Source organism: Eschscholzia californica, unplaced genomic scaffold (genome assembly GCF_041429995.1).
Source record: "Eschscholzia californica isolate CP2 unplaced genomic scaffold, dmEscCali1.0.p SCAF_5, whole genome shotgun sequence".
Taxonomy (NCBI): domain Eukaryota; kingdom Viridiplantae; phylum Streptophyta; class Magnoliopsida; order Ranunculales; family Papaveraceae; genus Eschscholzia; species Eschscholzia californica.
The window spans coordinates 16836712-16861702 of NW_028238472.1; the positions used below are offsets into that span (position 1 = coordinate 16836712).

At 38.0% G+C, this 24991-nt stretch overlaps 1 protein-coding gene across 1 annotated transcript; it reads left to right on the forward strand.

The window, feature by feature from the left end:
• The first annotated feature begins 5585 nt into the window (after positions 1-5585).
• Positions 5586-6459, forward strand: LOC147537507 (uncharacterized). The gene is made up of 2 exons (XM_086642791.1): positions 5586-5972; positions 6055-6459. The coding sequence occupies exons 1-2, from the start codon at positions 5586-5588 to the stop codon at positions 6457-6459; spliced, it is 792 nt and encodes a 263-aa protein (XP_086498917.1).
• The last annotated feature ends 18532 nt before the right edge of the window (positions 6460-24991 follow it).

Consider the following 24991-nt stretch of genomic DNA (forward strand, 5'->3'; position numbering starts at 1 on the left):
GTCTGTTTATGGACAGACCAGACCTCCGGTGAAGGTCTCCCTTCGCCGGAGTATTAGAGAGAGAGAGAGGAAGAGAGAAAAAAAAATTCTTTTTTTTTTTTGTTTGAAGGTCGCCGGCCGGAAAATTGACCGGCCGGCGACCTTCGCCGGAGAAGATGATGAGGTGGCGAGAAGATGAAGTGGCAGAGAGAACAGATGAGATGGAGGAGAACTTTCAAAAAAATGTATTCTGTATTTCCCATAAAAATTTATTCCCCGGAGAATTTTCAAAAAAATCTGGATTCCATCGAGAATTTATTCTCCGGAGAATTTTCTTTATTCCCCAAAGCCACGACCATCCTATTCCCTATCCTGACAACCATATCGGTTGTTTTGTTAGAATTTGCATAATTTTTTATTTCTTTATATTTATATGGGAAAAGTCTCTTTTATCACCCGGTGTTATTGTAACTTTGACGACTATTTAAACTCCGTTTTGGGTAACAAAAAATTTCTCAGATACATTAGGATTTAGGTTGAAAAAGATGTTTGTTTTCGACGGGTGCTATTTACACATTTCATTATTTGTAGATCTACTTTTTACTATTTATAATTTTTTTTTTTGGAAGACGACTACGATCTACGTACGTCGTGATATTTGGTATTTGATACATCATAGATGTGATAAACTCGATAACTGACCACTCAAACATTAACAACACCGGGCCTATAGCCCAACAAAGACAATGGCCTCCCAATTCAAATAACCAAAGATTCCACCTTCTCTGGGATTCGAACCTGAGACCTCTAGGAATTTCTGGAGTTTATGTCAACACCTTGGAACCACTCGGGCTGCCAGCTGTTGACTATTTACAAATTTTTTGATTTTATCACAACTTCTTAGTTTAGAATAAAACCCCTATTTTAGAGATAGGTCCTCTGATCGAAAATGCTGAAAATCAAACTGACCGAAAATGTTTAAAAATTAAACATCAAATTGACCGAAAATGTTGAAAAATTAAAAATCAAATTGACCGAAAATGTTCATCGTTCTAAGCATTATTTCACCGAAAATTTAGGTTGTTCACTTAGAATGTTGACCTAGAAATCTGAGTTTTTTTAGAATAATCACCACAAATTAATTTATCTTACCTCTAAAGTTATGTCTTCACTTGGAATGTTGTTATACGAGTCCAACGAAGAGTTGCAGTTGAGTTCTTCAATATCAAACTCTTCTATGAATGAAGTCTCTTGACCACCAAGCTCCTCCATATTAATCTACCTTCCTCATTGTTAGATTCTTCCATTACTAATGTTTCGAATAGGTGATTGTGAGTTGATTGTTCATAGTTGTGGTGGTGATCGTTGGGGTGGTGGAAGGTGTTGGTGGTGGATTTTAGGAATTAAGGAAATAAAATATTTTCTACTCTATAATCAATATTTTTTTCAGTTTGATCTTTATCAAAATTTGATTTTAGTCCCTATGTGCTCTGTAAATAGCAAAGCCTTATTTACAGAGAAAGTGAAAAGATTCCAACTTTTGGGCTTTGTAAATAGCCAAAGTAGCTCTGTAAATAGTTTTGCCCTTGTTTTCTTATTTGTTTCCCTCAAGTTACTAACCCCCTTCTTCACGTCACCAAAGGTCGCTGACGACCCTTAAAAAAATATAGATTTTCTCGTTTGATTTTCTAGACGAGGGTTTATTCGTTTGAAAAACAGACGAAGCTTCCCTTCACCAGAACTGAGCGAGGGAGAGAGATAGAGAGGTAATGTTGGTGCCTGGGGGTGAGAAGATGAAGTCACAAATAAATCATAAATCTTTACTTTTGGAAAGTAAACGATTAACTCTTTTGGTCTTTTCATTTACAAAAGATTTTGGATAATTTTGTGAAAGGGTCGTGCATAAGTACCAGGTTCTGTGAAAGGGCCATGACTGTTTATTATTTTACGAAGGGGTCGTAGATTAAGTATTGACCGTGAAATAAATGTTAGATTTAACTTTACAGTACATTAACAGTTAACATTGTATTGTAGATGTGACGATGTTACTCCAAGTGAATGTTATGAACACTATTCCTTCACATGGATGGTTAATATCCATTGACCAAGATTTTGCCCTCACTTTTATTTTGCACCAACAGAACCTCTCCAGTTCACCTTTGTTTTTACCTTCAATTTTCACAGGAAATGCAAAGAGGTGTTTCAATTGAGTTTTACAAAGAGATTGTGCCGAAGAGGGAATAAATTCAAAATCGTATATAGTTAAGTGAGTTGGATCTAATCGTTTAAAGTGTGAGTTTTTGGTAGAAGTAGCTAAAAAATCTAGAATAATAATATTTTCAGGGTGGATGTCATTACTTTCCACCTTGCAAATGTCGTGTCAAAATTGTATAAAGTTTATTTAAATGTTATAGTAAATTTTTAAGTAATGAGTTAGAATTAATAGTGTTGAAATTTAATGGTGTTAAGACTTAGTTGTTATTTGACAAACAATAGTAGAAGAACTTTTGCTTCTAGTTGAAGTACTTTTGCTTTAATAAAGTTAAAAAATCTTAAAAATATATTCGGCAAAATAGTTATTTATAAGTTAAAAAGTCAAAATGTTAGTTTGGCAACATAATTCACTTTACTATTTTTTGTTTTTGTTATTCTTTTTTCATAGAGATAATTTATTTTTAAGTTTCCTTAAAGGATTTTGTGATCTATTATGGCAAAGGTGGTGGTAGTGGTGATAATGACGGTGGTTGTGCTGGCCATAGTGATCGAAGTGGTAGTGGTGTTGGACCTTTAGGTAAATCGTCATCGAAGAGGTTGAGATGTGGTTGCGGTGGTGATGGAAATACAATTTTGGTGGTTGAGGTGTGGTTGATGTAGAAATATGGCGTTGATGTGGAAATATGGCGGTGGTTGTGTTGGTATGATGGTAGTGGTGATGAAGATATGGTGGTTGAAATATGACGATGATGGTGGTGATGAAGGTATGATGGTGGCGGTGGAAGTGTGGTAGCTGTGGTGGTGGAAGTGTGGTGGAGACATGGTGATAGTAATGGTGGTGGTGGAGGCTTGATGATGGTGGTGGCGGTGTGAAGGCTTGGTGATAGTGATCATGGCGGTGGTGGAGGTGTGGTGGTGGTGCAAAATTTGTATTGTGGTGGAGCGGAAGTGACAAAAAAAAAGTCAAGTAACATTCGTGTATCTGTTGGACATAAGTAACTTAACTTTGAATTCAAAAACAACAATTTTGAACTTCAAATGAAAGTCAAATTTTAATTGAAGTCAAAATTTTTTGCATTAGCAAACTAACTTTTATGTTTGTCAAATAAGTAGACAAACGACACCTTAACTTGTCAATACTAGTCCACGACTCCTTTGCAAAATAATGAAGAGTCATGCCGCTTTCGCAAAATCCGGTACATATATACAACCTTTTCGCAAGTTTTTATAAAAAAAAACTGGAAGTCAACACTTACAATAAACCTCGTGGTGTGATCATGTCACTCGTGAATTCAATAATAAAAAAAGCAGTAAAAAACAAAGTTATCTATTGGTTAAAATTTTAGAGTGACACTTAGAGTCTCAAGAAGACACTGTAATTTTAGAGTGTTTCTCTTGAGAGTCTCTATATTAAATGCCTCCTCGTCATCATAGAGTGTCAATTAGAATGTCCAATTAGAGAAGATTTTTTGACAAAATCTCTAAAGATCCTAAGTGGCACTCTAAGCTTTAGAGCTTGAGTGTCCCACTAGAGATGCTCTTAGACTCTAGAAATCAAGAGTTCCACATAAGATTTTTATAAAAAGGTTTTTTTTATAAAAAAAAGTCCTCTTCAATGCAAAATTCAATTTGAATCTCTACCATATTGTACCTAACATTTATTATTAAGATTCTTAAGAATACACTTTAAATCTAAAGTGTCTTCTTAGAGTTTTAGCGTCACGTAAGTAATTCAATTAATTTTATGATAGCCAACAACTAGTAATCCAGTTGGATAGTGTATATACTCTGCAACGCATAGGCCTTAGGTTCGATCCCATGGAAGTGCAAATTTAGGAATATTGAACTTGGGTGTAAATAAAGTAGTTTCTATGGGCTTTAAGCTATTTAACTCATTAGGCTTTTGGCCATTTAATTTCATCGGACTTTACGCCGGTAGTATTTTGATAGTTATCGTGCTTATCACATTGTATCCATATATCAATGACTTTGTAATGACCATTCTAGTCAATATTAAAAAAAAAATTAATTTTATAGTAAAACATACATGTTTTAGAAAGTGTTGTTTGGAGAAGAATTTTTATGAGTATCTCTAAATTACCAAGAAAGATAAAATTTAGCTACTTTCCATTTTTAATACCTTAATTTTTATAAAATTTGTCGACTTTTACATTAAAAATGCTCCTTACAGATACAGAAAATGACAAAAAAACAACACGCTAACATCGAGATGAGTATAGAGCCGTATACCTCTAGCACTAGCAAAATCAAACGAGAATCGTGATATTAGAGATGAAATCTTTTACTAACAGTATCACATGATAAATGTTTTATAGAGAAGATATGTCCACGAGTTCTAACCAAAACTACAAAATAAGACAATAATAAAATAAGACAATTGCACTCAAATAGGAACTGAACTGCTCTATTTTTTAACTAAAAACAAAGTTGAAAGCTAGGTGTAATTTATATGGCAGTTTATGAAAGTGGCAAACTCACAGGTTTTGGTGCGGCTTGATAGACACGTCATTTGATGACATGTCATCAGCTAGCTAAACTTCACATAACACTTTATCAAAAAGAGCTAAACTAATAGTACCGCGTGGATAGTTGGATAGACACGTCAATTGGTGACATGTCACCATAGTAGGAACTATCATTGATGACTGGCATTATATGGTTTTGTGACTTAGAAGGCGGGTGCAAAAACCTGAGGTGGAATTCATGGCTATTGAACTTGAGTTATTAAAGGTATATATAATGTAATAAATATGTCAGGCTTTAGGCCTCTTTAGTGTTGTTGGACTTTAGGCCTCTTTCATGTTGTTGGGCTTTAGATCTCTTTCATTATAAGTTTAACTTAGGCGGTTATCGTGTTTATGACATCTTCATGATGTATCAATGCCTTGTAATGACTAACGTAGATCGTAGTCGATTTTCTCAAAAAAAAAAATGCTCGTGCACCAGAACGACTTTTTATTAGGGATACAGATATGGATCGGGTGGCCGATCCATATGGGCATCGACTACACCAACGCACCCGGGCCATTCACTCCAACCAAACCCTTCCTTGGATATACATGATTTGTTGTAATTAGATTGATACCAAAACCTATGTATCTTTATCGAGAGATTTACCCTAATTGCTTATGGTTGTATTATAAATACATGTAACACTACTTGATATCAATATACAAGAGAACCAATTAATCTCTACCTTCTTTCTCTCTCTTTACTATTTTCGGCATATCTCTCTATCTTTCTCTGTCATTCAACTAACTATTAATATCTCTCTTTCATTCAACTAACTATTGAACTATCAAAGTGATAGTTGTCACATGGCATAAGAGCCAGAATATTTTTTTAAAAGATATTTTCTCTCTTGTTCCACTATGACTACACTACCAACTGATGTCTCTTCTGATTATATTCCTGAAACACCTCCGCATTCTGCTGCGATGTTTGACATTCACCACTCTGATTCACCTACCACCATTCTGATTACCCCGCTTTTAGGTGGAGATCACTATGCCTCCTGGTCTAGAGGAATGAAAATGGCTTTACGAGCTAAAGCCAAACTTGGTTTCGTCGATGGTTCCATTCAGAAACCAACCACTCCTGTCGATTTGCATGCATGGGAACGGTGTAATGACCTAGTTTCAAGTTCGCTTATCAACTCGGTCAATCTGGATATACATCAGTCCATTCTCTACGATGAATCTTTCGCAGACATATGGAAAAACCTATATGATAGGTTTCATCAAACGAATGCACCTAAAGTATATCAACTTAAACGTGCAATTTCCTCCTTGAAACAGAAAGGTTTTGACATATCCACTTACTTTTACTCTTCTCAAATAGCATCAAGATGAGCTTCAGTCCATCCTTGATGTTGAACCGTGTTTATGTGGTCACGGTAAACCTTTAATTGATCGATCCAATAAAGATCGAGCCATGGAGTTCCTTCAAGGACTCCATGATCATTTTGCTGCAATTCGGAGTCAAATCCTTCTTATGGATCCCTTTCCTTCAGTTCTCAAAATTCATAGTATGGTTAAACAGGAAGAGGTCCAACAAAATCTCACGAATACAGATCTAGCGAGTTTGGAAGCCGCCACCTTAGCTATCGGTCATCAACCTTCGAGCGGTCGTTTTGATCGATCGGACCGTCAAAACCGACCACAATCGAAACATACTCGACTGTATTTTGATAATTGCCATCAACATGGCCACGCTCAGTCAACATGGTACAAGTTGCATGGCTAGCCTCCACGTACCCGTCTAGCCCAACTCGCTGGCTCGATCGTCACAGGTTCGGTCTGCGACCCATCGCAACAGGGGATGCCCCTAGCGATGTCCATGATCGAGGACCAATATCATCACCTTGTCCGCTTATTTGAACAAGCCAATCTTGCTGCAGGTACTCCGGCTATAAGCACCACCGACCCAAAAGTCAACCTAACATGTACTACCTCTTATGTGTTCCCATGGGTAATTGACTCAGGCGTCGCCAAAAATATTTGTGCGACCCATTCTTCTTTTTTGTCCTACACTACGACCCCTCCGCGTTATTAGGTTCGGTTACCGGACGGCTCCCATTCCCGTGTCCTTCATGTTGGTTCCGTCCCTTTTACTAAGGATTTTTTTTCTTCTTAATGTATTACATATACCTTCTTTCAAATTCAATCTTATTTCAGCTTCTGAAACAACAAAATCTCTTGATTGTGATGTTTTATTTAACTCAACTTTTTATGTCTTTCAGGACCCGTTGACAACAAGGACGATTGGACTTGGTGATCCTCATGACGGCTCTCCTATTTTCGCACGAAACCTAGGGTATTTTCTTCTTTTGTTTCTAGTAATTCTAGTAATTTTAATGTATGGCACTGGCGTCTTGGCCACCCATCTTTAGATCGTTTAAATTTTATTTCTTCTAAATACCCATGTATAAAGAGTGGATTGATAAATACAATTTCGTGTGATGTGTGTCCCGTTTCAAAAAACCACGACTCTCTTTCTCTCCTAGTTCTTCTACATCTTCTCGACCTTTTGTATTAGTACATGCCGACTTATCATGACCGTTCAATGTAACTTCTAACTCCGGTTGTCGTTATTTCATCACTTTGGTTGATGACTTTTCTAGGTGTACTTGGATTTACTTAATGCATTCCAAATCAGAAACTTTAAAATTCTTCTAAATTTGTGAATTACACCATTAATCAATTTCAGTCTCACATTTTCAAATGTCCGTTCGGGTAATGGAGATTTCCTTTTCTCACAACTGCAAACTTTACATTCCTTTAACATTTCTTTGATAGTAAGGGAATAATTCATCAAAAGAGGTGTGTCTATACACCTCAGCAAAACGGGGTGGTGGAACGTAAACATCGTCAAATTCTTGATGTGGCTAGGGCACTTCGCTTTCAAGCCCACTTACCCCTTAAGTTTTGGGAAGAATGCGTCCTTACGGACGTATACTTGATTAACAAACCCGTTCTTAATGGTGTTCGCCACATGAAGTTCTCCTTGGATCCCCTCCTTCTCTTGATCACCTTCGCGTGTTTGAGTGTCTTTGCTATGCCCATAACACAAGTATACGACACAAAATGGATCCTCGGGCCTCTCCTGCCATGTTTATTGGCTATCCTCATGGCAAAAAAGGCTACCGAATTTATGATTTAACGAGTCATAAAATTTACACATCTCGTAATGTGACCTTTCAAGACACCCGATTTCCAATGCAAAATTTCGTTCGATCAGTCTCTTCTTCCCCCTCGTGTCCGTTTTTTACTATTTCGGATGATGGTTCCTTTCTCTTTCACCCACAGCCGGTTGACCGCCATCTACAGGCACCTCCATCTCCTGCTCCACTGGGCCTCGATCGACCGATCCCTATGACCAAACAGCTGACTGGTCCTCTGTCTTCTTCTTCGCAAGGGGGTGCCATTAGCCAACACGAACGACCCGCTGAACCGTGATCCCTCTCCTCCTCGTGATCTGCTTACCGACACTCCTGCCCCTCACTCATCGGATTCGACAATCCATTTTTCTCCCGATCGCTCAGTCCATCAACGACAACCTCCAACTCACTTGGCAGATTATGATTGCAATAACATCTCTCTGTGTTTTTCAAACCCACGTTCGGACGTCCCTTATCCTCTTACATATTTTCTTTCGGTTGCCTCATTTTCTCCATCTCACAAAACTTTCTTAACTTCGGTTATCTCTCACTCCGAACCCACTTCTTTCACACAGGCCATGACTTCTCCTCATTGGAGGGAAGCAATGGCTACTGAAATCAAAGCTCTTGAGTCCAATAACACATGGACACTAACACATCTACCAGATGGTAGGAAACCCAGTGGTTGAAAATGGGTCTATAAGATCAAATTCCGGGCAGATGGCTCCATTGAGCGGTACAAAGCTCGTTTCATTACAAAGGGTCATACTCAACTCGAAGGACTCGACTACAACGACGCCTTCACACCTGTTGCCAAGTTAGTCACGGTTCGAGTTCTTCTCTCAATTGCGGCAGTCAAGGGTTGGTCACTCCACCAACCTGATGTCAATAATGCCTTCCTCCATGGAGACCTGGATGAGGAAGTATTTATGTAGTCTGGATGAGGAAGTATTCATATAGTTACTTCCTGGCTTTTCTCCTAAGGGGCAGACACGTGTCTGTCGTCTTAATAATTCTCTTTACAGCCTGAAGCAGGCCTCTCGTTAATGATTTTCCAAGTTTTCGTCTGTTCTCCTCCAACGTGGTTTTGTTCAATCCCTCTCTGATTACTCACTCTTTACATATCGTACCACTTCGACATCCTTATATGTCTTAGTTTATGTTGACGACATCATTATTAGAGGCAATAATGATGCGGCTATTTCATATCTTAAGACTTTTCTTTGTTCAGCCTTTTCCCTCAAAGATCTTGGCAGTCTTCAATATTTTTTGGGCATTGAGGTTTCTCGATCTTTAAATGGTATATTTCTGTGTCAACGGAAATACATTGTTGATATATTAAAAGATTCCGGCATCACTGCTTCTAAGGTTTCCCCTTTTCCTATGGATCAAAAGTGCAAACTCGGTCCTACGGATGGTCAGCCACTTCTAGATCCTTCCGTATATCGCCGACTTATCGATCGTCTTATGTATCTGACAGTTACTCGTCCTAATATTACATTTGTTATAAATAGTCTTAGCCAATTCATGAAAAACCCACGCTCTGCTCATTTATATGTCGCCCACCGAGTTCTACGTTGTCTTAAAGGTTCCATTAGGAAAGGCATCCTTTATTGGGCTGGTTATCCGACTACCAGACGATCCACCATGGGTTATCTCAACATGCTTGGTTCGAGTCCGCTTTCTTGGAAATCTAAGAAGCAACATACCATTGTTCGTTCTTCGGTTGAATTCGAATATCGGGCTCTCGCTTTTCTTACTTGTGAACTTCATGCGCTCAAGGCTCTTCTTCTTGACCTAGGCAATAATCATTCCTCTCCCATGCCTGTCCATTGTGACAATCGTGCTGCAATTCACATTGCAGAAAATCCAGTCTTTCATGAACGAACCAAACATATAGTAATTGATTACCACTTGGTTTGTGAAAAGATTAAAGGCAATTGATTTCTCCACAATTTACTCCTCCTTGGAACAACTCGCTGACATTTTTACGAAGCCACTTGGCGCAGACACTTGCAAACACATTATTGACAAGTTGGGCGTCATTGACATTGCGACTCCAACTTGAGGGGGAGTATTAGGGATATGGATATGGATCGGCCACTCGATCCATACGGGCACCGACTACACCACCTACTGGGCCATTCACTCCAACCGAACCCTTCCTTGGATATACATGATTTGTTGTAATTAGATTGATACCAAAACCTATTTATCTTTATCTAGACATTACCCTAATTGCTTATGGTTGTATTATAAATACATGTAACACTACTTGATATCAATAGACAAGAGAAACTAATTAATCTCTACCTTCTCTCTCTTTATTATTTTCGGCATCTCTCTCTCTCCCTCTCTCTCTCTTTCATTCGATTAACTATCGAACTATCAAAGTGATAGTTCTCACACTTTTGAACATGAAAATGATTGTCCGTGTTAAGTTTTATTTGTGAATTTCATGCCAACAATTGATAGTTCAGTTGCACCCTACTATTTACGATCTTTCATTTACCCTTTTAACTTTCTGTCATTACTTATTGGGTTATAATGTTTCAACTTTGTAAGATCTTATTTTATGGAATGGTATTTATTTTCACTCAAAAAAATTGATAGTTTGGTTGGTATTGCATTTATTCAAAAACTCTGGAGGCCACTTATTCGATTTCCAGTAGAGATGAAATCAGTGGTTTATTGATTTTGGTTATTAAAGGCATAAATAAAGTATTAGGTGGGCATGGGCGGAGCCAAGATTCGAACTCGGACAAGGCTAACTTTAAATTACGATAAGTCAAAATATATAGTACTTGCTACCTAAAATTTAGAAACACTTTTTGATACAATTCTTTTTTGTATTATACATTTCATGCTATCGATATATTCTAACTTTAAATTTCACAATGATTGAGAAAAATAACAAAATGTAAGGAATACGGTTCATCAGATAACATAAAATGTTAGTGTTGAATTATATTTCCAATTTGGTTAGAGACAAAAAGAGAGTAATGAAACATAAAAGTTTACGAAGATCGTTAGCCTATGTCCAATATTCGTTGAGATAGGAAGAAGGAAAACATTGGAAAAGTATTTTTGAGAGAAAAGGAAAAATAAAATATTGACTCATGAAAGAAATATGGTTTCATGGATCATCTTAATACATTAAACAAACATGGGGGATGAACTCTGAATAAGTCAACAATTGGAGACTAATTATAATAAACCCTTAAAGAAAGTTGTTTTGAATTTTTCTTTCTGTATTATACTTCCCACGCGTATTAAAACAAAAAACATTAGTAGGTTAGTAAAATTATGAATGACCTAAGCTTACTTAAGTATATGTCCTATTGACGAGGATGTGATGCTACTTCGTTCTTGAATTCCTGCAAAAACGAAAAGGCGTTAGTCTTTCCTGTAGAGATTTCCTACAGTGTTCCATAGTTGGGCCTTCCAAAGGGGATTAATATATGATTTATGTTGGTTGAATCAGAATTAATATATGATTTATGTTGTTTGAATAACCCTAGACCTAGTTGCTATCGACTCCTCACTAAAAAACCCTCGCTGCTATCAATTGCCGAAAATCATTGTTGGTTAAAAGCCTAAAACGAAACCTTGACAGAGAAAGTGGAGATTAAACCACATACCTAGTTGTTCTCTTTCTCTCTTGTGAAATTTAAAGAAAAATCCTCATTGTCGTTGTCGATTTCGTTCTCTCTTCTAAACTCTAAAATTGACGAAAGAAAGAAGGTGAGATGGGGTTAGGACTTTACCTTTATTATGACGACTACTTTATACATCAACCGTCATAAAAGGATCTACTTCTGGCGCGTAGAAGTGGTGGCGCCATTATTTTGGCTTTATAAAGCCTGCTACTTTTAGAAGCCGCCACAATACCTTCTTCTTTTTTCTTCCATTAATCAACTTCACCAACTACAAACAACTATTCCCTTCATCGACTGCCGCCACCATCATCATCACCGTCGTCATCTTCTCTGACCTATGCAACAATCGCCACAATATTAATCTTCACAAACTTCTTGAACTAATTTTCTTGATAATCAACTCTTAAATTTGATTTCTTCTATGAGCTGACCTCTAACTCTCGCCTAAGAGTAATGGTGCTTATTGGGTCAAGCAGACCTTGACCGGACCGGACCAGACCATAGATGGGCCAATGAAGCCCGTTCTAATATTCATTGAGTTAGTTCATTCCCTGTAAAAATCTTCATCTTTTACCTTTCTAATCTTCATCTTTTATCTCTCTAGTTCGTTAAAATATACAAGTTACTACAAGATACAAGTGAACTACTACATTTAGTTATTTTCCCAAACATAAGGTTGTTACAATTGTTCCTCTAAAAAAAATCTCTCTTGTATCCTCTCTTTTATTTAAATTATGGGTAACTGTGATGATGTTCATGAAGGATATAGTCCTTCGGTCTGAAGGAGATGTCTTTCCGAAAGAGTTTCCTTCGACTAAGAAGGCAATGTAGGGTTTCATGTGTATCTAATACAACTATATAATGTTTTATGTGGAATCTCAAACATCTGTATGTTAACATTAGATTACCAGGATCAATATACATGACTAATCAATGAACTAGAATGGAAAGAAGATTACCTTTAATCGCTTTTCCACGAACTAAATCCCGACCAGTATTCGAAAGATAAGAGCTCCAATTGTCGTTCCTCTACTTGGAACACCGAGTGTATAACTTGAACTCCCTCCTTCGAGTTAGCTAGGACCTTCTTGAAGGTTGAGATGAAGAACTTCTTCTTTTTGACTAGATAATCGAGAGAAACTCATTTTCTCTCTCTTTCAAACGGTTCTCTCTCGAATCTCTCTGAGAAGTAAACACTAAATTGAGTTGTTCCTTTGTTTTTTCTCACACCCTTTAGGTTATCTAATTAGGTCCTTATATAGAAATCCCTAGAATAGGTGTTTGATCCAAACTTGGATTCCTAAAGCCTAATTATAAGGTATTTTCCCAAAATTATTGTGCTCGGCAAACATAGCCCCTTTATGGGCTTCCTTGGCCGGCCCACTAAGGATATAATCGGACATAAGATGGCCAGCCTCTTGCTAAGGTCGGCCATCATATGGCCGACCCTCCTTTAGCCTTTCCGGTCTTCCCTTTCGGGCCCGGATGTGTGTATTAGTGTTCGGACTCTTCGAACCCTTTTGGCTTTACCAATAATGGATCTAATCTACTTATTTGTCAATTTCTCACTAGTCAATTCTCTTAGTTCAAACCATCACTCTTATGTGTAACCCTTGTAGGATCCAGTCTATGTTAGCCGCGGATTACCGAAGTTATCCGACGATCGTAGTTGGCTTCTAGCTAAGCGTTACGACCCCTAATTCGACCGGACTAATGATCTTCCTTCTGAGATCATCATGATCCTATTCGCCAAATCGTACGCATTGACATCTTGATCGAAGGACATTCCTTCGGAAGGATACCATTCCTTCAGACAGAGGGAATATATCCTTCAGTCTCCCACTTATCAGAGTTTCTTGATCCCGATAACAAACTGTCAAGTCAAATGATTGACCCTTAATCCATTTGAGCATGGCCATGCATTTTTCAGTTGTTTCTCATCAAGTGGCCTGAAGGTACTTTATCCTGATTTTACTCAGGAAGACATATTCCATTCTTGTACTCCCACTCAATTTCATGTCTATCTTGTCTCCCCCAGTAATCCGCCTTTATAACCTCTTTTTACGGCTGGCGTTTAACGGTACCAAAGTTCGACATTCCCTACATAAACTGAGCGAGTACTCATGTTTCTTGAGTTATGAAAATTCATGACTTCAACTTGTGAAGTACTCTCACTTTGGCCGGTTTCAAGTGTATCATCTATACACCCATGAAGTTGACTTTGAATACTCCTATTCCCATAGCCCAAGAAACATCGCTATCTTGTCAATCACTCATGCTAGTCTTCTTAAGTCATTGTTGTCCAACCAATGACCTAGACTAGGGATAGTATAATGGTGTGCTTCCATGTTCACTGAGGAGGGTCTCTTTCATTAGATCACGCATTTAATAAACCTACCTGGAACACTCAATTATTTTGGACTGTCGTCTAAATTCTAAACCAAAATTTAGATGACGAAATAAACTGAGTTTATTTCGGATAACAAGAGTTTGTAAATTTTGAGCACCCGCGTAAACTCCTTTACATTCTCAATTTTACAAGTCTCTTTAGGATTCTCTACCTTGATCCTAATTCCTTACATGTGTTCATCTTCTATGTTTGTTCTAAGGTGACAGTTTAGTTACGTTTTCACTTTGTTTATTATTATCGTGTTTAAGAATGTCTTCATAAGTTTTTATGATAATATCAGTTTCTTTAACTGAAACCAGCACTTCCTAAGTTCTAATTTACTTTCTTATCTAGTAGAGTTAGCAAAAACTACCAGCATGAATACTCTTTTCCATCTGTTTGTCCTTCCTAAAAGATTCTTATCTTTATTTTCGGAAGATTGCTATTATGACTTTCTTCAATCTTTGTTTTCAGAGACTTTATCATGGATGCTTCCAGCGTTCCAGGTTGTTCTGTGACTTTTATGGGTGATGACATCTTTTCTACTCCAAATATATCTTAGATGTGCGGGTAAACATCAATCATCTTCATGATCGATCTTATGTTTTAGACATAAGTATTTCTCTCATGTTTTGCTTTTGCTCATCAGAATTTCTAAATTCTGAATTTTGCTTGGCAGTTTTCATGTGATATGGGTAGAATCTCTATCTAAGAGTTCTTCTATCTTGATCTCTTTCAAAACTCCTTTTGAACGACTCTCATCATCTCTTTGATTTATTGATATAGATTTTGATGCCCTAATTAATTTACCTTCGTCTTTTGTCCTATTGAGTCAGTTCTTTAACTGTTTTGACATTCCTAATGTTTTTCTCAACCCCAGTATGTTCCTACATATAGGACTTTGAAACAATCTTGTTTCACTCCCACTTACCTTCTTGTCTAACAATACTAATCATTCTAAGAAATTGAATTCTTTGAATTTCTTTATGAATGTTAGAAACCCACTCTTAATCTTATCTCTTTAGACTCTCAGTCTAATTCCGGAGTGGTTCTGCTACAGTTTGTGTGAATCTTCTTCCTAGGACTCACCCGGGGTTTTGAGCAAATATCGAGAGATCTCCTTAACTCCTTAAGAAGTTTCACGGCAAGTAATTCCTTACTCTCATTATAACGAGTAACTTCTTTGCTCCTATTTGTTGCTCTATTCGAAATCATTCGAATATTTATTTTCCTCTCACCTATCTTTTTCAAAAGACGCTTTCTTTTATATAAGACACCATCGAGAGCAACAGTCTAATTTTGTTTCGATGATTCGTAGGAAAACCCGTTATTCTTCTTCGGAAGAATCTATGTCTAAAAAGGTTTTAGACTTTGAATAAAAGATTGGTTTTAGAACTCTTTCTAAAATCCATACTTGTATGAAATCATTTATTCACTATAGCTTTTCTAGGTTTTAGTGGGTCGGCAGATGTGTATTAGACTTTTGTTTTTGGAAGATTATATGACTTTTAGACTTATGATCTCATTGTAATCTTTCGTCAAATTGATCATTTACTTGATTTAAGTTTAGTTTCTAAAACTTTTCCTACAATCTAGTATTTAGTCTATTCTAGTCACATTAATCACAATTTCATGTCTAACATAAGTTTCAATGATTAATTGACCTCTGTTTTGTCAAAAGAGATCTTGTCAAATTTCTTTGTTTGAACCATGATTAACTATCGTTGAGAGGTACGTGACCAAGCAACTTTAGCTTCATCCATGTTCTTTCAAATTTATTTGACCAGATTAGAATAACTAAATTGGATCGTTTGGTATAATTGTTTAAAAGTTAAATAGACATCTTTTAAGAACATCATAAAATACTAAATACTTTATTTACCTTCATAATCTTATTACAGAGTCGATGTTCGGAAAAAAAAAACTAGAACAAATTTATAGTAATGCCTATGGAGTCTATGATCCTTCTTGAGCTTTTGTAGCAACTCTTGCTTCCTTAGCTTTTGACAGGTCCATCTCCTATTCATTAAATACTCAGCTCCCACTTGCTCATGTCATTCATAATGAAAAGAGCTTTTTAGGTATCCAATACCTTAAAAGGAAAAGGTACTTGATTGAATGAACTTTTATTATATATACCTTAGTCGTAATTCTCAGCTACGTTGTTTAGCTCTTCCTTATAGCGTGTGCAATCTCTCATCCGGATATGGGATGTGCTTCCACAAAATAGACAGTTATTGTTAGGAAGGATAGTTCTGGGTCTTGACACTCTCCTGCCTGTTCTTTTGCCAGATTTTCTCCTTCTTTTAACGTTTTCTGTTCCCGAGTTAGTACCCTCTTGAATACTAAGAATTTCTTTTGTAGTTTCAGGTATGCAGATTTTGCTTTCAACAACTTCCAAAATTGCGAGCAGACTTTCAAAGAAAACTTTTCCAAATTTTTACTCAAAGTCAACTCTTACATCCTGATAACTATCTTTTAGTGAACGCATGATGATATCAATCGCCAGTTCGACTGCCATAGGAGATCTCATTCATTCCATGTCTTTGAAGTGATCAATCATTTCCAAAAACATGGTGACGGACTGATTTTCCTTTCTCAAGTCGTTTCTCCAGTGTTATCATTGAGATTCTAAATCTCTCCATTCGACATTGTGTTTGAAACACTTCCCTGAGCTGTCGAATGATAGTGTATGCTTCCATGTTAATGAACCTATCTTGATATTTCCTTTCCATGGACATTAACACTAAACCTGTTACTGGCGCTGTCTTCCTTCGAATAATGTCTGCTTGCTTACGCTCTTCTTCAGAAAAGGTTTCTGAAAGTTCGAGGATTGGAATGTCTAATATTTCTACTCTCTCTCCGTGAACCTTTCTCAGATCTCTTTCCCATTGAACGAAGTTGGTGTCATCCAACTTTACAAGTACGGTGTGGAGGTCGAAGATGTTGTTGTTTGTCATAGTTAAACTACATGTAAGAACGCGAAAGTGATTTAAACTTGTTATCCTCGCATAATTCTTATTTGCCTATATTATTCTATATTTATTGTCCCCTAAGAATAATATAATTCCAAGATCCCATTCCTTCGAAATTAAGCGTACTTTCGCACTGCCCTTAACTCGTCGTCCTGGGTGAGTAACATTTTACTGATCATACTCTTATGATTCTTGGTTGACTAATTTCACACTTAAGTTTCAAATTATCCTTTGCCTCAAAATCCAAAACCCTTTAGCTGACTCGTTGAGAATATCCATTTAGACGTGTAGACCTCTTCTATGGATCTACCCGTATTGTCCCGAGGTAAAAGATGGCACTCTGCGAAGGCCGACCCACCATCGATGAACAAGGGCTCAATAGGTCTCTTAATCTGGGTAGGGTCTACTCAAAATTCTTTTTGGGTGTTATTACGTAATTTATCAAGTTGCGTTACTGTGAACTAGTGATGATTTATTACGTAAAAGTTTATGTGGGTTTGCGTAATGATTTATTAAATCTTAGTATAGTCCCTAAAAGATCTCATCTTTTAGGTTATTTCTTGTTCGCCTATGGTTCGTTTGGATTCATATCCTTGAACCTCCATTGATTACTCCCACTTGAACCATGACCTCATTATTCGGTTCGTCAATGGATTCTAAGACCCTATACCCTAAGTATTATTCGGGCACAATCACTTGTGCTTAGAAACAAGAAACGATTACTTATCTATGTTTAATGGGCTCTAAAGTTTATTTTCGTAAAATTCGAACTAAAGGCACATTATGTTTCTTCCTTAATGATTTCCAAAATCGATTCAAGGAAAAACTCCGTTTTGGCCCTCCGATGGCCCGGGTCAATGTCAGAAAAATATGCTTGAAACTGGGAGAAAAAGGTTTGAAAAACTCCCACTCGGGTCAAGGCCGAAAAGCCTTCGAGGCAAACTCGAAAATACCCAAGTCAACCCTGGTCAAAGTCCCTTGACTGGTCTCGGGTCAACCCTAAACTTGTCTCGGATCAACCTAGTCATAGGTCTGACTTAGGGACAACATGTTCCTATCTTGCTCTATCCCTCGGTCAGACGCGTCCGAGCCTAGCTAGACGCGTCCTGGTCGGGCCAGATGCGTCTTAGACGCTTCTGACCTAGGACAGACCATAGGCATCTCGGATGGGATGCCTAGGATGCGTCCTGGATGCGTCCTGGATGCGTCCTAGACGCGTCCAGACCATCAGGTCTATGTAGGACCCTCTCGGATGCTAAGTCCGAGAGGTGTTTGGAACAGTGAGACGCGTCTCGGGTTGGGACGGCACATGGGCCAGCTCGTATGCAAGGTCTGAGATGCATTGGTGCATCACAGTCGCGTCCTAGACGCTTCTGTGCACAGACGGCACGGACATCCTACTTTGGATGCCTTCTGGACGCGTCCAGATGCGTCCTAGACGCTTCTGGTCGCTCCAGACGCGTCCTAGACGCATCCAGATGCTCCAGTCGCATCCTAGGTGCGTCTGGAAGCTTCCAGTCGCATCCTAGATGCTTCCAGTTGCTCCAGACGCATCCTAAGTGCGTCTGGAAGCTTCCTGTCGCATCCTAGATGCGTCCAGTTGTTCCAGACGCATCTAGGATGCGTCTGGACTAGCGTCTAGGGTCTCGGTCATAGACCGAGACCAACTAGGATTCCCAAGGGCGCATCCTGGACGCGTGAGGGACGTCCGAGACGCGTCTGGCTCGGACTGGGATATCCCAGACGCATCCTGGACGCGCTGGAATGTTCGAGACGTGTTTGTCTCGGACTCCTAATCCATCTCGGACTCCTAGGAATATCCTAGACGGGATTTCCGAGACGTTTCTGTCTCGGACTCCTAGTCCGGATCGGACTGGGATTTCCAGTCTGAGACGTACTGGTCCGGCCCGGATGCGTCCTAGCCGGTCCAGCCAGTTGGGTTTTCAAAATTTTTGGAAACCTCAATGTCCCTTCATCCTTTTTTCTCTGTTTTTGGTTATCCAAGCTGCTGTTAGGTACTGTTTTTGATGAATTCATCATCCAATTTCATGGACTTCGATAATTTTTATCAAAAACTCTTAAACCTAAAGCTAGTTTTTGAAAACCCTTTCCAAAAAACTAATATTTTAGTGTTTTAGGTCATTGAATCTTATCAAAAAACATTAATTGATCTAATCATAAACATGTTTAAATCTCCATTTAAACACTATTATCTAGTTATTCAAGTTTGAATCTAATTCGCCTCGTCAAAGATAGTTCATGGAAACGGCTCGTGATGCCACTATAGGGTTTCATGTGTATCTAATACAACTGTCTAATATTTTATGCAGAATCTCAAACATCTATATGTTAACATTAGATTACCAGGATCGATATACATGACTAATCAATGAACTAGAAGGGAAAGAAGATTACCTTTAATCGCTTTCCCACGAACTAAATCCCGACCAGTATTCGGAAGATAAGAGCTCCAATTGTCGCTCCTCTACTCGAGACACCGAGTGTATAACTTGAACTTCCTCCTTCGAGTTAGCTAGGATCTTCTTGAAGGTTGAGATGAAGAACTCCCTCTTCTTGACTAGATAATCGAGAAAAACTCCTTTTCTCTCTCTCAGACAGCTCTGTCTCTCTTTCTCTGAAGTACACACTAAATTGAGTTGTTCCTTTAGTTTTTCTCACACCCTTTAGGTTATCTAATTAGGTCCTTATATATAAATCCCTAGAATAGGTGTTTGACCAAACTTGGATTCCTAAAACCTAATTATAAGGTATTTTCCTAAAATACCCTTTTAGCGTACCTTTAGTGTGGCCTGCCAACATAACCCCTTTTATGGGCTTCCTTGGCCGGCCTACTAAGGATATAACCGGCCATAAGATGGCCGCCCCTTGCTAAGGTCGGCCATCATATGGTCGACCCTCCTTTAGCCTTTCCGGGCTTCGCTTTCGGGCCCGGATGTGTATATAAGTGTTCGGACTCTTCCGAACCCTTTTGGCCTTACCAGTAATGGATCCAATCTACTTATTTGCCAATTTCTCACTAGTCAATTCTCTCTGTTCAAACCATCACTCTTATGTGTAACCCTTGTTGGATCCAGTCTATGTTAGCCGCGGATTACCAAAGTTATCCGACGATCGTAATTGGCTTCTAGCTAAGAGTTACGACCCCTAATTCGACCGGACTAATGATCTTCCGTCTAAGGTCATCATGACCTATTCGCCAAATCGTACGCATTGACATCTTGGTCGAAGGACATTCTTTCGGAAGGATATACCATTCCTTGAGACCGAGGGAATATATCCTTCAGGCAATGCGTACAATTTGTCCGTTAGGATAACGATGACTTTATCCGGAAGATCATCTAGTCCGGTCTAACTAGGGATCGTAATGCTTAGCTAGAAGCCGCTTACGATCGTCGGATCACTTCGGTAATCTGCGGCTAACATAGACCAGATCCTACAACGAGTTACAGCAAAGAGTGGTAGCTTGATCGGAGAGACTTGACTCGTGGGAGCTTGCCTATATATGGATATGATCCAGTCTGATAGTATCAAAAAGATAGAAAAAATCGGTCTCGAAAGAGAAGCCCGAAAAGTGGTAAAACCCACTTATAGGATGTCCTGACCGGGCCCGTTAAGGGAATGGTCAGGACCGGCTATATAAGGTGGGTGGGCCGGCCATGGTAAGCCCACTAATGGGCTTAAGTGGCCGGTCACACCATGTTAAGGGGAAAACCCTAATTTCCCTTAAAAGGGTATTAAAGGAAATTCGGATGTTTATCTTTTTTGGGACTGTTATTGAAACCTAATTTAAGTGAGACTCCTATTAGGGTTTCTCCATGTAAGGGTCATTAGATTTCAGAAAAAGGATTGGATTTTTCTCAGGAGAAAACTTCATCTCTCTCACAATATACAGCTAAGTGGAGAGAGATGGTTTTAGAGAAAAAGCTCCCAATCTATCTATGGAGTCAAAAGAAGAATGGTTCTTCTTCTCAACCTTCAATGTAGTACTAGTGGACAACAAAGAAGGGAGATCAAGTTACTTACTCGGGTTCTCAAGTAGAAGAGCTACATATGAAGCTCTCATCTTCGGGATAAAGGAGTTGGAATCTAATTCGAGGAAAGCGAATCTAGGTATTCTCTTTATGTTTCTAGTTCGTTATTAGTTCTTGCATCCGATCTTGGATAACTAGTGTTAAGCATATGATGATTGAGATTCCGCTTACAACACTAGTTAGATGATTTGTATGTATTAGATACGTAAAAGACACTTCAGTTCATGTTAGTGGAGAATCATGTGCAAATGTGTATAAATATGATGAAGAAAGTAAAACACCTGAAGAGTCGATTGGGGCAAATGTAGGTAGCCCCGAAATTCCAGAGATCCACCAGATCTGGCCTAATCAATGTCGAGGCCCAAAGCCAAGTTAAGAATAGGGGCCATTTAAAGTAGAGTTAATTCCTATTTGTCCCCCTACTTTGTGACCAGCTTCCTTTATGGCCCCCTATTTTCTGTAAATTCAAATATGACCCCCTTTTTTTATGTAAATGTCCTAACTACCCTTCCTTTAAATATTTTTTCAAAATCAAATTAAAAAAAAAACCTTAATTCCACCTCATTTCCCTCTCCACCACGCATCTCTCTCCACCTCACCTTTCTTTCCAACTCACCTTTCTCTCTCTCTCCAACTCACTTCTCTCTCTCTCCAACTCAGCATTACCTTCTCCGACGAAGGTCACCGGCCAAAAAAATTTCCGGCGGGCGACCTTAAAATTTTTTTCTCTCATCTCTCTCTAAAAACTCTGGCGAAGGGAACCCCCTTAGCCGGAGTTTTTAGAGAGAGAGAGAAATGAGAGAATTTTTTTTTTTAAGGTCGCCGGCCGGAAAATTTTCCGGACGGCGACCTTCGTCGGAGAAGGTAATGATGAGTTGGAGAAAGAGAGAGAGGAGTGAGTTGGAGAGAGAGAGGTGAGGTGGAGAAAGAGAGAGAGGTGAGGTGGAGAGAGAGAGGTGACGGGGAAAGAGATGTGTGGTGGAGAGGGAAATGAGGTGGAATTAAGGTTTTATTTTTTATTTTATTTTGAAAAGGTATTTGAAGGAATTGTAGTTAGGACATTTACATCAAAAAAGGAGGCCATATTTGAATTTACAAAAAATAGGGGGCCATGAAAGAAGCTGGTCACAAAATAGGGGGCCAAATTGGAATTAACTCTTTAAAGTACAAGAAAAAAACTAAACATAAATTACTTTTTGGTGCGTGAGAGTGAGTTCAAACCTTTGACCTTCATCACACAAACCATATTCTTATCCACTTAGCTATAACTGAAATTTTGAAAAGAATTTAGTTCTAGTTTTATGTATATACACTGGTATAGCCCATTAAACTCCAAAGTAGAGGCCCACCTGAGATCCACTACTAAGAGAAAATAGAAATTAAAAGTTGGATAGTATTTTTCGTTAAAAGAAGAATAATCAAAGGACAAAAAGTTACCAGATCAGTTTGTAAGTTATAAAAAAAATGATTATATCAGTAATCATTCGAAAAGGTCATTTACTTTAAAACGACATTTAGAGACTTGTAGGTCTTAGCATGAAGGAGGTGCTCCTACACAAAGTACAATAGTTGGATCAAGTAGTTGTCATTTATGATTTACATACAATTGTTATAAAGGGAAGGAGGAATTGGTATATTTATAGCGGCGAGGGAACTACCTTTTGCATTGCGGCAAACCAAAACATAAAACGTTGGATTCAAAAATCTATTCAACCCTAATATCGTAAACTGGTAGGCACACGATACACCATAAACGAAATTTGTAGCCATGTAAAATAAAATAGATTGAGTTGCTCTAATTATTCATCAAAAACTAAACCAAACCGGAGCAAAACTCATGTGCAAGATGTTTCTTAAAACCATACGATGGGTTGTGCGTGAGAGAAAGACGGACAAGGTGATGAGAGAGAAAGAGAGTGGGGGGGAGGGGGGGGGGGGGGGGGGGGGGGTGGAGGAATACCTGCCATGATGAGAGGTGGCTGCGTGAGCGAGTTAGAGAAAGGGTTGAGAGGAGCTAAGTGGGAATGATGGTTTTACAGAGATTAAGGGGAGAGTGAAAAAGAGTGCGTGAGATAGAAGTGGACGGGAAAGAGAGGGAAGGACATGTTTGGCTATATGGTTGTAGGAAACAAAAATGGGATCATTGAAAAGATGCACTTTGTTATAATTTGAACTCCGGATGAATTTTCATTAAATGTAAGCCATTCAATTTTGAAATATTAAATCTTAGCTATTTAATACTTCCTCTGTCCCATTTTGTTTGACCTTTTAGGGCATCCAACTTATTAAGCATTTTGATCTATTGTTTGCTAATTAAAAGAATTTTTCTAAATTATTCATATTGAATTTAGAGTGTTCCAATAAATATTATATTGGAAGTAGTGCAGAACCAATGGAAACTTTTTATTCTTATTAAAAGTAAGGGGTAGGTTGGGAAATGTCAATGAAATTAGTAATAAATGTATCTTATTTGAAGTAAGTAAACAAATATTTCGGGTCTTCCTTAAAAGGAATAACATCTAAATGAAATGGGACGGAGGGAGTATAACTTTATGAGACTAAATCTGGCCCATTGGAAGGAGGGGAAACCCATTTTTTTTTTTTTTTGCAAATAGAAAATTGGGAGATTTTGACATTGACCCCTACTTTATATCGATATTAGGACTATACTTCCGTTTTTTAAACTTTTGATTTACAACCCCCACATGGAGAGAAAACGTTAACTTCTAGTTAAATATCAGTTGTGTGAATCACACATGTGAATCAGGACAAAAATTCCCTTACGTATGGTTTGACATTGACCCCCCACTTTTATATCGATATTAAGAATACACTCTAATTTTTTTAAACTTTTGATTTATACCCCCACTTGGACGAAAAACGTTAATTTTTAGGTAAATGTCAGCCGTGGGAATCACGCATGTGAATCGGGACAAAAATCCTCTTATTTACATTTTAATTTCCATCTCAATACCTTCTTCCTTTTTCTTCCATTGATCAACTTCACCCAACTACAGACAACTATTCCCTTCATCTACTGCCGCCACCATCATCATCTTCTCTGACCTACGCAACAATTGCCACACTCTTAATCTTCACAAACTGCTTGAACTAATTTTCTTGATAATGAATCTATAATCTTCATCATCTACAATTCCATCATTATCAGCACTACCTAGACAATGATTTTGCGAAATTTTGTGAAAAGAGGTATCAACAACTTATACATCCTAAAATGAAGTCATCTCATTTCAAAACAAAGACCGAAGTATGAACAACTTGTACATCTCAAAATGGAGTTACCTCTTTCAAAAAACATGGAGCATAATGAGCTTGTCTTGAAATCATGGCGATCTCCAGCTATTGCAGCCACCACCACCACCACCATCATCATCATCATCTTCTTAATCAACTCTTAAATTTGATTTCCTTTATGACCTAACCTCTAACTCAATTAGCTCTAATCAACCAAAGAAGACATACAACTTTGATCACTAACTAAACCCCTAAAAGTTGATAATGGTGGCTTGTGAAGATAAAGACTGTGCTGGTGGCTGTTGAAGATAAAGATTATGCTGGTGGCTGTGTTTGGTGAATTTCATTAATGGAATAAAGAATAAGAGGGTATTGAGAATGAAATTAAAATGTAAATAAGAGTATATTTTTTTTTTCTAATTCACGTGTGTGGTTCGCACAACTGAAATTAATCTAGAAACTAACTTTTTCCGTTCACTTGAGAGTATAAATTAAAAGTTTAAAAATACGGGGGTGTAGTCCTAATATCGATGTAAAAGTCGGGATCAATGTCAAAATCATATGTAAGAATATTTTTTGTCCTGAACTGACATTTAACTTGAAGTTAAAGTTTTCCGTCCACGTGGAGATGTAAATCAAAAGTTCTTAAAAAACGAGTGTGTAGTTCTAAAATCAATATAAAAGTGAGGGTCATTGTTAAAATCTAAATTTTTGGAAACAGATCTTAAAGGCCACAAGATTAGTGGACTGCATATTCTCTGACCCCACTCATTTTATTAATTTCGTCT

Bases quoted from the DNA above. Each gene is read 5' to 3' on its own strand.
- LOC147537507 (XM_086642791.1), top strand. From the start codon at position 5,586: ATGACTACACTACCAACTGATGTCTCTTCTGATTATATTCCTGAAACA. The intron at 5,973-6,054 runs GTATATCAACTT...CTTCTCAAATAG, and splicing joins ATCAAACGAATGCACCTAAA to CATCAAGATGAGCTTCAGTC.